The 16218-nt window shown below is 33.0% G+C and overlaps 1 protein-coding gene across 1 annotated transcript; it reads right to left on the bottom strand.

The window, feature by feature from the left end:
* Nucleotides 1-8866: 8866 nt before the first annotated feature.
* LOC129905140 (uncharacterized) lies at nt 8867-13794 on the bottom strand. Its single transcript, XM_055980544.1, has 5 exons — nt 12178-13794; nt 11337-11966; nt 9755-11004; nt 9522-9713; nt 8867-9431 (listed from the first exon to the last, which is right to left on the bottom strand). The coding sequence occupies exons 1-5, from the start codon at nt 13792-13794 to the stop codon at nt 8867-8869; spliced, it is 4254 nt and encodes a 1417-aa protein (XP_055836519.1).
* Between the last annotated feature and the right edge of the window lie 2424 nt (nt 13795-16218).

The following is a 16218-nucleotide window of genomic DNA, read 5'->3' on the forward strand; positions in this document are numbered from 1 at the left end:
AATTTCGTATTTTTTTTTTTTTACATTAGAAAAATTATGAATGATTGTTTTTTTTTTCACAACCGAACGAGCGAACTGTGGGCTAGAACGCTATTTTAGCAGGAATTAATTAAATAGTCAACTTATTCCAATATTGCTAATTTTAGTCTTATTCGATAGATAAATGGACTAGCTATAATTGCCCATTCGAAATTTAGGTCAAAACATTCATTGGCTACATAAAAAACACAATCGAAAAGCAAATTTTTGAAGAAAAAACAAAAAAGGCCACTTTTTCCCCTATCCAGATATTCGTTTACTGAGTTTGTCTTGACGGATCGATTCCGAAAATTTTGCTAGTTTATCAATAAGTAATGTATCCAAATATAGTATTTGCTAATAAATTGTTATTATATTGAACTTTTGTTTATAAATTTTAAAGTAAAGTATGCTACTTGCACCAATTTCATTTAAAACGAATGTTCCTAAGCTTTTAAAAAAAGGCAAGAGGAGGCACACTCTAGAAACAATTTTAATGTCGTTTTCTATTGACGAATCTCAGAATGAGATTTGTGAATTTGACAGCTGAAAGGGGGGGTGAAGAGGGGAAATAGTGGACAAATCTCAGATTTCATGATCTATTTGCGTCTTGAGATTCAAAAAAATGACAAAAAAATGAATCTGAGATTCAAGAATCTGATTCTGGATTTTTATCAAGATTCACGCATACAAACACACCCACTTTCACACACACTCCTCTGCTTGACATTTGTCTGAACATTTGTTGTTGTTTTATTTTTTTTATACGCACAGATTTCACACACAATTACAAAACTAGATTTCATATTCTATTTGCAGTGGAAAATCTGAGAATTTTACACAAAAATCTCAAAAGTCAATAGAAAACGACATAAAAAGTAGCTAGACTATATGGCTTTATGTTTTATATAAAACTATGTCCTACAAGTGCAAACTTTTTTCGTTCTTACTCTGAAAGTATAGTGAGCAAAATATTCAAAAAAACCACTTACGATGACAAAAAAACGAGTTGAATGTTTTCAAATAACGGTTTTTTTATTTGCACTAACATTTTACCTTCCATATTAAGTAAAAACAACTTTTGTTCGCGTTCAATGACACCATTTTCTAATTTGATGCGTTTAAAACTTCATAGAAATTTTTTTTTTTTTTTACCAATAATATCTGTTGTAAATTGGAAAACCTTATTTAACATAATATTTCGTTTATTTTTGTTGTTGTTCTTATGTTTAATGTCTGTTGCACCATAAAATTATCATTATTACATCATTCAACATAACATAATACCTTTAACATAACAATAACAAACATAACATAACATAACATAACATAACATAACATAACATAACATAACATAACATAACATAACATAACATAACATAACATAACATAACATAACATAACATAACATAACATAACATAACATAACATAACATAACATAACATAACATAACATAACATAACATAACATAACATAACATAACATAACATAACATAACATAACATAACATAACATAACATAACATAACATAACATAACATAACATAACATAACATAACATAACATAACATAACATAACATAACATAACATAACATAACATAACATAACATAACATAACATAACATAACATAACATAACATAACATAACATAACATAACATAACATAACATAACATAACATAACATAACATAACATAACATAACATAACATAACATAACATAACATAACATAACATAACATAACATAACATAACATAACATAACATAACATAACATAACATAACATAACATAACATAACATAACATAACATAACATAACATAACATAACATAACATAACATAACATAACATAACATAACATAACATAACATAACATAACATAACATAACATAACATAACATAACATAACATAACATAACATAACATAACATAACATAACATAACATAACATAACATAACATAACATAACATAACATAACATAACATAACATAACATAACATAACATAACATAACATAACATAACATAACATAACATAACATAACATAACATAACATAACATAACATAACATAACATAACATAACATAACATAACATAACATAACATAACATAACATAACATAACATAACATAACATAACATAACATAACATAACATAACATAACATAACATAACATAACATAACATAACATAACATAACATAACATAACATAACATAACATAACATAACATAACATAACATAACATAACATAACATAACATAACATAACATAACATAACATAACATAACATAACATAACATAACATAACATAACATAACATAACATAACATAACATAACATAACATAACATAACATAACATAACATAACATAACATAACATAACATAACATAACATAACATAACATAACATAACATAACATAACATAACATAACATAACATAACATAACATAACATAACATAACATAACATAACATAACATAACATAACATAACATAACATAACATAACATAACATAACATAACATAACATAACATAACATAACATAACATAACATAACATAACATAACATAACATAACATAACATAACATAACATAACATAACATAACATAACATAACATAACATAACATAACATAACATAACATAACATAACATAACATAACATAACATAACATAACATAACATAACATAACATAACATAACATAACATAACATAACATAACATAACATAACATAACATAACATAACATAACATAACATAACATAACATAACATAACATAACATAACATAACATAACATAACATAACATAACATAACATAACATAACATAACATAACATAACATAACATAACATAACATAACATAACATAACATAACATAACATAACATAACATAACATAACATAACATAACATAACATAACATAACATAACATAACATAACATAACATAACATAACATAACATAACATAACATAACATAACATAACATAACATAACATAACATAACATAACATAACATAACATAACATAACATAACATAACATAACATAACATAACATAACATAACATAACATAACATAACATAACATAACATAACATAACATAACATAACATAACATAACATAACATAACATAACATAACATAACATAACATAACATAACATAACATAACATAACATAACATAACATAACATAACATAACATAACATAACATAACATAACATAACATAACATAACATAACATAACATAACATAACATAACATAACATAACATAACATAACATAACATAACATAACATAACATAACATAACATAACATAACATAACATAACATAACATAACATAACATAACATAACATAACATAACATAACATAACATAACATAACATAACATAACATAACATAACATAACATAACATAACATAACATAACATAACATAACATAACATAACATAACATAACATAACATAACATAACATAACATAACATAACATAACATAACATAACATAACATAACATAACATAACATAACATAACATAACATAACATAACATAACATAACATAACATAACATAACATAACATAACATAACATAACATAACATAACATAACATAACATAACATAACATAACATAACATAACATAACATAACATAACATAACATAACATAACATAACATAACATAACATAACATAACATAACATAACATAACATAATTTGAAGTTGATAAAAAATGTTGAAAAAAATAAAAAAAAAGAAAAATGGTACAAAATACATTATAATGAGTTCTTATGAACAATTTTTGAAATTGGCGATTTTTGGCTCCAAGACTTCTAGAATTTGTCTCCTTGCCTCTTAAATTCTCTGGCAACACTGCACGGCATATACTTAACGAAAGTTAGCGAATCGGGCATATGCGCATTATGGCTATCCCATAAGAATTGTGTATGATCGACAACTCACTCATGTCATTTTGACATAAGCCCATGCGCGCTCATGGGCCTCAATACAACGAACGGAAAAAATGGGATTTTCTAGATAGCTGGTGAGGATAATAGCCCAGGGAAATTAGTCAAAATATGGTCATGAAATCGCATTTTTCGCGGGACAAACAAAATATCCCGTGGAAGTCAGATGATTTTTTTCTTTTATTCAAATAAACAAACAAAAATTAACAAAACAGTCCTGAAAACATAACGGGTTAAACAGCTCATATTTTGAGTTCTACCAATTGCATTGCTGAGATTGAGGTGTTCAAATTTAGGAAAAATGACAGAGCATAAGTTCTTATATTTAGAATTTTAAACAGTATAAATCTAGGTTATTTATATTAGTTGGAAAGCCCACGTTATTTAACCCCTTGAAAACTATATAAAACTCATTTTTAAAGATTGCTAGCTTTGAGTTCGATATTTAGACGCATATAATTATAAAACTGCTCACTCATATTTTTGTTACACCGGCACTACCAAAATTTGTCTTATAGAAGAAAACTTGCTTTTTTCTGACTTTTGACTAGTCCACAAAGTCAACTTCGACGTTAGGTTGCTTCTACAATATAATGGTTACAAAAACAATTGAGGGCTAATTTTATAGATGATTAAAAGTGCTATAATTCATTCTTGAAGAATAACCCAAACAAATCAAAAGTTTGTCAGATATTTGAAAAAGTGTCATTTTGCCCCAACCTTGCGATTCAACCCTGGACTTTGACCGACTATAAAATTCGTTCGTATACCGTTTTTTGGTAATTTTATTGTGCATAAGTCTGTCCTTGGTCATTTTTGGTTAAAATAATTAAAAATGGAGCTATTAAATAAAAACGGAACCAATCTATTTTCCAAGATGGCGGCTGCTCTCGACGTCCTATCATCCCAACAAATTGACTTTTATGATGACATACACCCGAATACATTCCATGCCTGGGCTATAATAATATTAATTTATTTATTTTTGTATTAGTTCCTAAGTAATAATGTAATATGTACTAAACATTTATATATTAAACATTTTTCAATCGTACCTGTATTTTGCTTAGCCGTGTATTATATTTTCTGGTTGAGCAAAATCTCAGGTATGTGGGAAAAGTGTTTCTTCATCAATAGACAGTAAAGTGAAGTAAAAAATCAGTTAATGGGAAATACTTTTTGTTAACTAATTAGGAATATGTAACAAAAGTGTGAAAATAAAAAGTATTCACGACTTTTAGTATTAGGTAGGAAAGTATGCGCGATAAGACTTCGAAAAAATTTTGACCGCGTTTTGAGGTGGCAACAGTAACAAAGAGAAATGAGAATTTATGAAGATAAAAATGGGGGTTGTTTATTTCTGATTGGTCAAGAAGGAATACATAGATGAATTATTTAATCTATAAGGTTGGGGTCTCAGAATATATAGATATTCATAAGAAAAAAAATGTCTTCGTTTAATTTTCAGTCTCGCAGTTGCGTTGAGCTAGGTAACAGTTGGAGTGCGCTCGATTATTTATTTTAAGTATTAGGAAAGTTTACTTAGCTTGGAAAAAATATTATTAAAATTCAACGGTAAGACTTGCAATGACGTGCTATACCTTCTTGTAAAGCCAAGAACTAACTTATTCATTTTGTTATTAAATAAAGCTGTTTTAAATAATGATTTTTGAAAAATTGGTTTTCAAAATCAAAACTTAACAAACAAATTATGAAATTAACTACAAAATTTGTTTTCAAAATTCAATGCTCTCATTAGTCTAATGTCAAAACATTCAAAACAAAATTTTGTTTGCAATACGACCTCATTGCATTTCTCTCAGAGATCCTTATTTGTTTACTCTTTTCGATTTTTTGATTTTTTTAAAGTCAAATGTTTGTTTTTCTATGTGTCTTCTCATTGGTTAGAAAAAGAAATAAGTTCATAGAAGTAGACTCTAGGGTGGGGGTCTCAAACTCTCTTATTGGTGGAATGTTTACAGAAAATGAAAAATATTATTTCCTTTTGCACAGACTATTACGTACATATTAATGTTTGGATTTGGAAAATAATACTTGGCTGATATTTTTTACTGAGGTCCTACCCACATGCTTAAAGAAACTTACAGTTGTTGGTAAAAAATTATCATGGTCAAGAAAAATGGAATAGCCTTAAAAAATTAATATCTGAGCAACCAAAATAGATATCATAGTTTTTAACGCTATAGTGACTTCAATGAAATTTCTACTTAAAGTATAAACAAAGAAATAATCAGTATCATTTTCTTAAATCATTGCTAATTGTAATTGGTATCACACCTAGAGACAAAAAATAAAACAAAATTATATATATATTAAATATATATATATTAGACTGGGCCAAAAAAATAAAATATTTTTTTTTTTTGAAAGTTACTTCGAAAATCTTGTTCAGGATGATGAAAAAAAAATTTGGTGAAAATTTGAGCCGTTAAAAAAAATTTTAAGAGGTCTATCATCGGTGTTTTTTATTTTTATACATGATATGATGTTTTACAACAGAACTGCTAGACGATCAAAGTAAAAAAAATTTCTGTTCATTTTTTCTTATATAAAATTAAATTTCCTACAAAAAAGATCAAATTAAAAATTTTCGTCAGACGAGCCGTATTCGAGTAATTAAGCTTTTTAAATCGAAGTGTTTTTTCAATTTGCCTGTTTCACTTTGGAATTTTGTGATGAGCAAATAAGTGAATAGAAAAATAAAACCTCGACAGATTCTTATAGGAAATTTAATTCTCTACAAAAAAGGTCTTGTAGTAATTTTCCCTAAATTGAGTTTTGAAGAAGTTATTCACGATTTAAATCGAGAAAAAAATTAAAAAATCAATTTTCAATTTCAAAATTTTCTAATTCACTGAAAATTCAATATTTTCAAATTAGCAAGATGTTTTCTTGTAGGGAATTAAACGTTCTATAAAAAGTTCCTTGGCATCAAATTAATTGCTTTAACCGTTTAGAAGATAATCGTATTCAAATCGCAAATGCATACTTGTCATAAGAAATCTATTGAAATCAGTGGGCATTGGTTTTGATACGAATATCTTCTTAACGGTTAAAGCAATTAATTTGCTGCCAAGAAACTTTTTATAGAACGTTTAATTCCCTACAAGAAAACATCTTGCTAATTTGAAAATATTGAATTTTCAGTGAATTAGAAAATTTTGAAATTGAAAATTGATTTTTTAATTTTTTTCTCGATTTAAATCGTGAATAACTTCTTCAAAACTCAATTTAGGGAAAATTACTACAAGACCTTTTTTGTAGAGAATTAAATTTCCTATAAGAATCTGTCGAGGTTTTATTTTTCTATTCACTTATTTGCTCATCACAAAATTCCAAAGTGAAACAGTCAAATTGAAAAAACACTTCGATTTAAAAAGCTTAATTACTCGAATACGGCTCGTCTGACGAAAATTTTTAATTTGATCTTTTTTGTAGGAAATTTAATTTTATATAAGAAAAAATGAACAGAAAATTTTTTTACTTTGATCGTCTAGCAGTTCTGTTGTAAAACATCATATCATGTATAAAAATAAAAAACACCGATGATAGACCTCTTAAAATTTTTTTTAACGGCTCAAATTTTCACCAAATTTTTTTTTCATCATCCTGAACAAGATTTTCGAAGTAACTTTCAAAAACAAAAAATATTTTATTTTTTTGGCCCAGTCTAATATATATATATTAAATAGGTATAGCACGTCATTGTAAGTCTAACCGTTGATTTTTAATAATATTTTTTCCAAGCTAAGTAAACTCTCCCTAATACTTAAAACAAATAATCGAGCGCACTCCAACTGTTACCTCGCTCATCGCAGCTGCGAGACTGAAAATTAAATTAAGACCTCTTTTCCTTATGAATATCTATATATTCTCTTTTTTTTCAGAGACCCCAACCTCATCGAATAAATAATTCATCTATGTATTCCTTCTTGACCATAAACGAAAAATACCAAGACTGGAAACTGAGCGTTCGAATGACGTTTGCCTACAAGCTGCGAGGTGTGGTGAATGTCGTCAATTTATCGTTGTGTTCGTGTTGGATGTGTGGTGAATGTCGTGAATCTATAATTGTGTACGTGTTAATGTCATCTACCAACGTGGTGGCTTTCAAATGTATTCACAGACAACACTGTACACAAAAGGGTTTTGGGGGGTAAGACGTACGAAAGTTTCCAGTCTTGGTATAGTTCGTCGATGTTCTTGACCAATCAGAAATAAACATCCCCCATTTTTATCTTCATAAATTCTCATTTCTCTTTGTTACTGTTGCCACCTCAACACCCGGTTAAAATAATAGTTTTCCATTTTTCGAAGTTTTGTCGCGCATACTTTCCTACCTAATACTAAAAGTCATGAATACTTTTTGTTTTCACACTTTTGACGGGTTCCCACTAATTGGTGCAGTGAATTTTGAAAAAAATATGAAAATTGTTGCTCTCAGCACAAAAAAAGAATATCCAAAGATAAAATTAAATATCAACCAGAAGAGAAGAGAGAACCCAAATATAATAAAAAGAACAATCCTTTTTGAGTTCACAAATCCAATCTCTAATTTTATTTTATTTCCTATATAAAAGAACAATAGGTAAATAATTTATAAATTTACATAATTACAGGTCACTTACATTTGGTATAACCAATATACAAAATAAAGTATATAAAAAAAATATGCTTTAGCAACTTGAAAATTTAACTTTAATATTTTACGAAGATCTTTTTTTTTAAATGGCGGGAGCCGGCTCAACATAACCTCATACAAAATGAGGTATGAGAGCCATGCAATTAAATATAGTTGTCTCTTTCTTTAGAATAAATAAATTTCATACTGTTTGATTACTAAATAATAGAATAACCTTAAGGACTCGATGACATTCCGGGGGCCGTCTGAGAAGTAGGCGAAGACTCCAAGTCCAAAACAGCGAGTCTTCCTACAGATCTCTTCTTCTTTATAGAACCGTTTGATAGTTTAACATCGGCCATTCGAACAACCCCATCTGGACCAGCATAAACTTGGATAACACGTCCCAAATGCCAAGCCGAACGTATCTCATTGGGTTCAATTACGATGACAACATCATTCACTTCGACTGGTTTTGTTTTTTTTTTAAACCATTTGGATCGTCTCGTAATAGTAGGCAAATATTCCTTGTACCATCGTCTTGTAAGTTCGGCCATCAGATACTGAGATCGGCGACTATAGAATCGGCTGGAACAATCGCTATCCGAAAATACTCCAGGAGCTGTGACATCTCGATCGTCCACTCCGAATAGCATTGAGTTTGGCGTTAAGGGCTTGGGATCCTCAGGGTCGACCGGGTTGTAAGTGAGCGGGCGCCTATTCAACTGCCCCTGAGCTTCAGTAAGGGCGTTTCTTAAGACATCCTCTCTAGGCACGATACCCTTAAGAACAAAGTCGATACTGTTTTTGATAGATTGTATGAGACGCTCCCAAGCACCTCCCATCCAGGGAGAGTACGCAGGTATGAAGCGCTACAAGATACCTTCATACCTTGAAGAATACTCGCAAAGGGAGTTCTCCATCTCCTTAGCGTCTTTTTCTAACAGATTTTTAGTTCCCACAAAGTTAAGGCCATTATCACTGTAGAAGAATCTTGTTACAACACGATTTATTACAAAACGCCTTACCGCCATGGTACACTGGTCTAAGCTCAAATCATTTAAAACCTCTATTTGTACAGCTCTGAACATTAAGCAAGTGAAAACCATCCCGTTGCGCTTCACCGTACCTCTACCAAATTTAACCAAACCATAGGTCCGAAACAATCCACCCCTACATGGGTAAAGGGTCTGCAGTCAAAGGCCAATCGAGCTTCAGGAAGTTGACCCATTATCGGCATAATTGGTTTAGTCTTCAGATATTTGCACATAAAGCACCCTTTTCTTACTCTCTCAACAGTTGAACGTATACTTATTATCCAGGCGGATTCACGAATATCTGATATTACTGTCTCGGTTCCTATGTGAGAATTTTTCTTATGATGATATTCGATAAAAAGATCAACTAAAGGATGTCTGTTAGGTAGTATCGCTGGATTTCGGGATGAGTATGAAGAATTTGCCTTTTGCGCTCTCGAACTTAGCCGCAACGTTCCGTCTTCGTCCAGAAACGGTGAAAGGCTCAGTAATGAACTCGAAGAACTGACCATGCCACCTGACCTCAAAGAAGCTATATCCAATGAAAAACACTCACCCTGAATCTTCCGAAACATCCATTCTTCAGCTTTTCTGAACTCGAAAGGTGATATGTAAGCTTCTTGTTCGATGGGCCTTCTTTGAAGAAAGTGTTTAAATCGCAGTAAAAACGCAATAGCTCGAACTGATGAACACCATCTTGTTTGAAATCTAGCAGATAACATCTCAAAAGCACCGTAGTAAAGCTTTGGTTTATAAGTATGAAGATGAGTGATGCAAGTCTTAATATCTGCCTTCTCAACGTAAGTAGTAACGGGCCAATCCTCAAAAGGACGTTTTAAAAATTCTGGGCCTTTGAACCAACGTGTATTTTGATTACCCATTGACACGTCAAAACGCTTAGTGCCGTCATCAGCCACGTTATCGATAGAACCAACATGGAACCATTCACGAGGTGAAGTAGAATCCAATATCTCACCTATCTTTGAAGCAACAAAAGACGGCAACTTAGAATTAGACGAGTTGATCCAAGCCAGCACAGTTTTCGAGTCTGATAAAAAAAGAGACTCATCCATTCTAATAGTGTGCGAGGCCTTAATAGTAGCTGCTAATCTAACACCTAGCACAGCAGCTTGCAACTCTAGGCGTGGTATGGTTAATTGCTTAACGGGTGCGACTCTAGCCTTGGCCATTACTTGCGTAACTTGAACCTCATCTTCTCGAGCAAAACGCAAATAAGCCACAGCAGCAAATGCCTGTTCTGATGCATCAACGAAAACAATCAAACTAACTTTGCAGTCGTCTGGGTTAGCTAATGAGTAACGGCGAGGAACCTTTATCTTTTCGATGTTCTTCAACTCTTTTATAAAGTCCAACCACGCGTTACTTAATTGAGATGACAACGGCTCGTCCTAATCGTATCCTTCTCTCCATACCTCTTGCAATATAATTCGACCACGAATTATAAACTGAGAGATCAATCCAAGAGGATCAAAAAACTTCATGATCGTTTTTAGCATTTTCTTTTGGTGATAATTGCATCTTGGGCCAACATGTCTTTTAGGACTTCATCATCCGAAATCTTATACGCGAAGTTATCAGTGGTCGGATGCCAATACATTCCTAAAATTTTGGATACCAAACTTTCGCTTTCGTTAGGATTTATACATACCAATTTAGGGTTGACATTAGCCTCCGGCATCTGCTGCAAAAAGTCACGGCTGTTCGATTGTATACCAACTAAATCGAAGTTAATCGAAAGACATATACGCAAGGCATCTCTCGTGACTTTTACGGCTTCTTCCATAGAGTTGTGGCTATTAAAATAGTCATCGACGTATGTCCGTTTTGTTAGCCCATCAACTGCTTCGGGACACTCAGCTTTAAAACGGTTGGCGTGAACATTTTTTACATATTGCGCGCAGGATGGAGAACACCTTGGTCCAAACATCATTACTTCCATGATATAAACAATTGGCTGCCTGGTTGTGTCTCCATCTCGCCACAGAATGCGTTGGCATTGTTGGTCTTCAGCCTTTATGCGAATTCTATGAAACATCTCTCGCACATCACCATTCACCGCTACTTCACGCTCTCGGAACTTGAACAGACCCGCATGCAGTGGAACTAAATTATCAGGTCCCTTTGATAAATAAGTATTCAAAGAGACGCCATTGACTTTAGCCGCCACATCTGCCACACATCTCGGCTTTGGAGGAGACTTGTTTGGATTAACTATAATAAACGTTGGTGCGTACCACACCCTAGGCCAATTCTTCTTGCGACGCAATTCTGGCATAGCCTTTTGTGAGCAATTCGCGAAAATAGTTGTTCTGCCATTCCATAAGCCGGGGATTCTTCTTTAAAGACTTCTCCAAAGAAATAAGGCGTTTGAATGCCATACCAAAACTGTCGGGAAGTTTTACATCATCTGAAGTCCACAGAAGACCAATCTCATACCGTGTACCCACTTGCTTTAAAGACTGTTCCATAATATCTATGGATCGACTTACTTCTCTGCTAACAAATTCACCTTTTGGGGCCATAACACCGAATTCTTCAGTGGTGAAATGATGACGAACAAGCTCGTGCAGGTCTGCTTCCTCCCTTATGGCTTCGTGAAACATGACTCTCATAGAAGGTTTTGATGCTGGCTCCAAACAGGATAGAGCCATTGACGGAGCTGATCTGCCGTACACTATCCAGCCTAAAAGTGTCTTTAAGGCGTGCGGTTCGTCATCCTTGCCATGCCGTTGGCTTCGACCTAACAGAAATTTCGCCTGATCCAAGCCAAGCAGGATTTTCGGTCGAGCGTCCACCAAATCAACAAGTGGCAGTCCTCTGAGATGCGGATATAAACTTTTCAAATGCGTCACATCGATGGACTGACTAGCCAGCCCTAGATTCTTGATTGTGTATACTTTCTGCAAAACATACCTTTTGCGAGTTTGTATACCAGAAACAGAAAAAGTAGTTTTCTTGCAATCTTCAACTCGAGAAACGCCTTTTGTCCATTGTAATGTGAGTTTTTCAGATTGCCCATTCAAACCAAGTTCATGAAACAGTTCTTCATCAACCATCGACAAGGAAGAACCGTCATCCAAGAAAGCATACGTGTCTACAAATAGGTCACCGTTGCCATAAATCCGGATGGGAACTATTTTAAACAATATAGACACGTCAAACCCAACGTGAGATGAATGAATATGTGGTTGCGGCACAAACGACACAGCTAATGAATTCAATTCGGTGCTACTAGTATTTGCTGACGTGTGCAACAATGAATGATGACGTCTGCTGCAACCTTCGGTACCACATGAACGTTTTTTGGCACACACTTTCCATTGATGTCGAGATGGATTCAGACAAGTAAAACAAATAGACTTCTCCTGAGCAAAAGCTTGTCTTTCAACCGGTGTCAACGCCAAAAACTCATCGCATTCAGATAAAACATGCTTTTTTTTACTACACTTGTAACACAAATCGTTCGTAGACACAGAAGCAGGTTGGTGTAGGAGTACTCTGGATGTTTTGTTGAAAGCTTTCTTTTGTTCAGATCCAACCCTCAATAAATCAGGTGGTAGGTCAATAACTTTCTCTGTTAAGAACTCGGCAAATTGTTGAATACTGACATTCAATAAACCTGACTTCCTTTTTTGCCATTCTTGGTAGAGACTTGCACCTAACCTCGAAGCCAGACAAGTTAAAACGTACCCATTTGTCAGGTCTTCTTCTTTATTCATAGATTTCAAATCTGCTACGAAACCATTAACTTTGACCGCCCATATGCGAAGCTTTGGATCGCATTTTGACGAAAGTTTTGGGAGGTTCAACAACTCGGCAGTTAAATCATGGACAAGAACACCTGAACGCCCAAACATTGTGCGCAACGAGTCCATTATTGCATCTGCGTCTGATGAATACTTCAATCTATCACTCACCATATGATATGCCTCCCCTTTCAATGCTTTTCTTAAACGAGCAACGTTTTCTTTATCGCTATACCTTCCCTCAATTGTGGTCGATTTGTAGACCTCTTCAAAGTATGGCCATTCTCTTTTATTCTCCCCAGAGAAACTTGGTAATTCTTGCACATTGTTGCGATTAAGAATTGTGAGAAGCGTTGCCATATCTTGGTCTCGGAAACAACTATCACGAGCCCCTGAATCCTTAGGAGGAATATCTCGAAACGGTGAAGACTGATTTTGATCGATGTTTTGTTTTAATGTACTGCTTAGCAGTGCTTTGTGATTCGCTTGAATTTTTTTAATTATTTCCAGCTTAGTCGAACTCGTAGCATTTACAGATGGTTTTAGAGGTTTAGAGCAGTTTCACTTGCTATAAGCAAATCATCCCTATATTTCAAAAATTCAAATAACTGTTGCGAGGCAAGAGGAGCGGAGGAGGTGTAGGTAGGTCGGTAAGGTAGGAAATAGGATGAGGTAGGAAATTAGAAAAGGAAGTGTTTGGAAAGGAAAGGAAGGAATGTCAAGTTCCGGAGGACGTGGCCTGCTTGCGATGCACGGCATAAGCTCGCCGGATGGGGGGGATCTTGCCCCCGAAACTTAACCTCACCTGCAAACAAACACATAGATCAGGCCGAGAAGAAAAATCGAAAAATAACCGTTTTTGAAAGATGTGACAGCAGACGGACTATCATCATCTCAAGGGCACTGCGGATGTTGGTGCAGTGTGGCCTATTCCCTCCCAACCATGGAAATCCGCGGCCATGTTTGGATTCCCCCAACATGGTGGATGATCGGTTTCAGATCATACCATCTTCACCGAAACTCAGCTACCGTGGCACCCCTGGAAATTATCTTCAATTAAGCATGTTCTCGCTCAGAGAACAGTGAAACAAACTCAAAATTTCTTTTTCTGGTAGCCGTTTAGAAAGTTTATTACACTAAAAAACATTTGGCAAGCAATTGAAACATTTAAAGAGTAGAAAATTTATAAAATTTTAAAATTTAATAATATGAATAATTTAACAAAAAAAACAAAATGTACTAAACTAGCGAAATAATAAATAAGAACAAAATCCATAAAAAAAAAAACTGAAAAGAAAAATCAAATGCTGACAGGGTGACATAGAAACAATTTCACGGTGTCGATAAATCTAATAAAACAAAAAAAATCGATTGACCAATCTTTCAGGGTCTTATTACACTGAAAACAAAGAAAAACGACGAAAAAGCAAAAGTTCTTCCTACCCCTATAGAGCTCTTTGGAGGTAGCTAAACACTAATGCACAAAAGAATCTTTTAAATATTCCGACGACACTGAGAAAAATTTCCTAATCACTCACAAACAATATTGAGAATAACAAAAAAAAAACCAAATTTAATAACAATTCTTTTTAAACTTCACGCCGGTTAACAAAATTTTATATGTAGGTATAGGACAAACACAAACACAAAAAAAATCTCCTTCTCTGTTGATTTTATAAGGGTTGATTTGTTTGGAACTTTCCAAAATAATTCACCTTCAAAATTCTTATTTGTTTAAGAAAACTCACTGTGACCTTTTTTTGTTTCATTGATTTTCGGTTTTTCTTTCTTTCAGGATCTATATTGCTGCCAGCTGAGGCTCAACGATGATGAGGTGCTCCGGTGGACAGGTGACTCTAACGACTAAGTCAGAATCCGACCTTTTTGGTTGGAGTCTCAACCTCGTTTTCTTTCGCCGTATAAGTTTGTCTAGATCCAAAAGACGATCGTTCAAATTGGGCACAGACCAAACGAAAATCTATAAAATTTGGGTATCAATCAAAAAAACGTGTGGCGGCCCAGTTCTATGATGGATATCTTGGACCGCCGAAAATCAACCTAGTAATATACCTCATTGTATTTTTGTATATACTGTAACGATGAATTACTGAACTACTTTTAAGATAAAAGTCTGAACACACTACCTACTACTGCAAAGGTAGAAATGTGAACGGACCTTTAGTAATTAAGAAAATATCCCACTGAACACATCTCAAAATATCCCACTGAACACATCTCAAAATATCTCACTAGACTGGAAGTATGAAGTGCCGTTCCTGGAAAGGAAGTTTCGAGAGGCAGGGACGAGAGCCTTCGAGGACGTTCTCGAGTCTCGAGATTCCGGTATAAAAGGGCAGCGTAGACACCGACCGGATACAGTTTAATCTTGAAAGTGAAAGAGTACAGTACAAAGTGAAATAAAGTGTTGCGAATTGTTAGTAGTAAATAAAGTGATTTAAAAGTGTGTTTGTTTGAGCGAATAATAAAAGTAAATTGAGTTGAAATAAAGTGTGTTCTTATTTGAACGGAAATATAAGTGGAAATTAAATAAGTTTTATTGTGAACCCGGAATAAAACATTACATTGGTGTCAGAAAAGTGGAATAAAACTTATTTATATGTGCGAATCAGATAATTTCGCGAATAAAATAAAAAACGCGCGTGTGTTTTAAAAATAAACAAAGCTTAAAACATTTTGAAATAAGTAAAAGTGCTCGCGTTTTAAAAAGTTAAAATGGGTAAGACATTAAACCAGTTAAGTTTGACTGAGCTGAAGGCGGAATTA

This window comes from Episyrphus balteatus, chromosome 1, assembly GCF_945859705.1.
Source record: "Episyrphus balteatus chromosome 1, idEpiBalt1.1, whole genome shotgun sequence".
NCBI classification, from domain to species: domain Eukaryota; kingdom Metazoa; phylum Arthropoda; class Insecta; order Diptera; family Syrphidae; genus Episyrphus; species Episyrphus balteatus.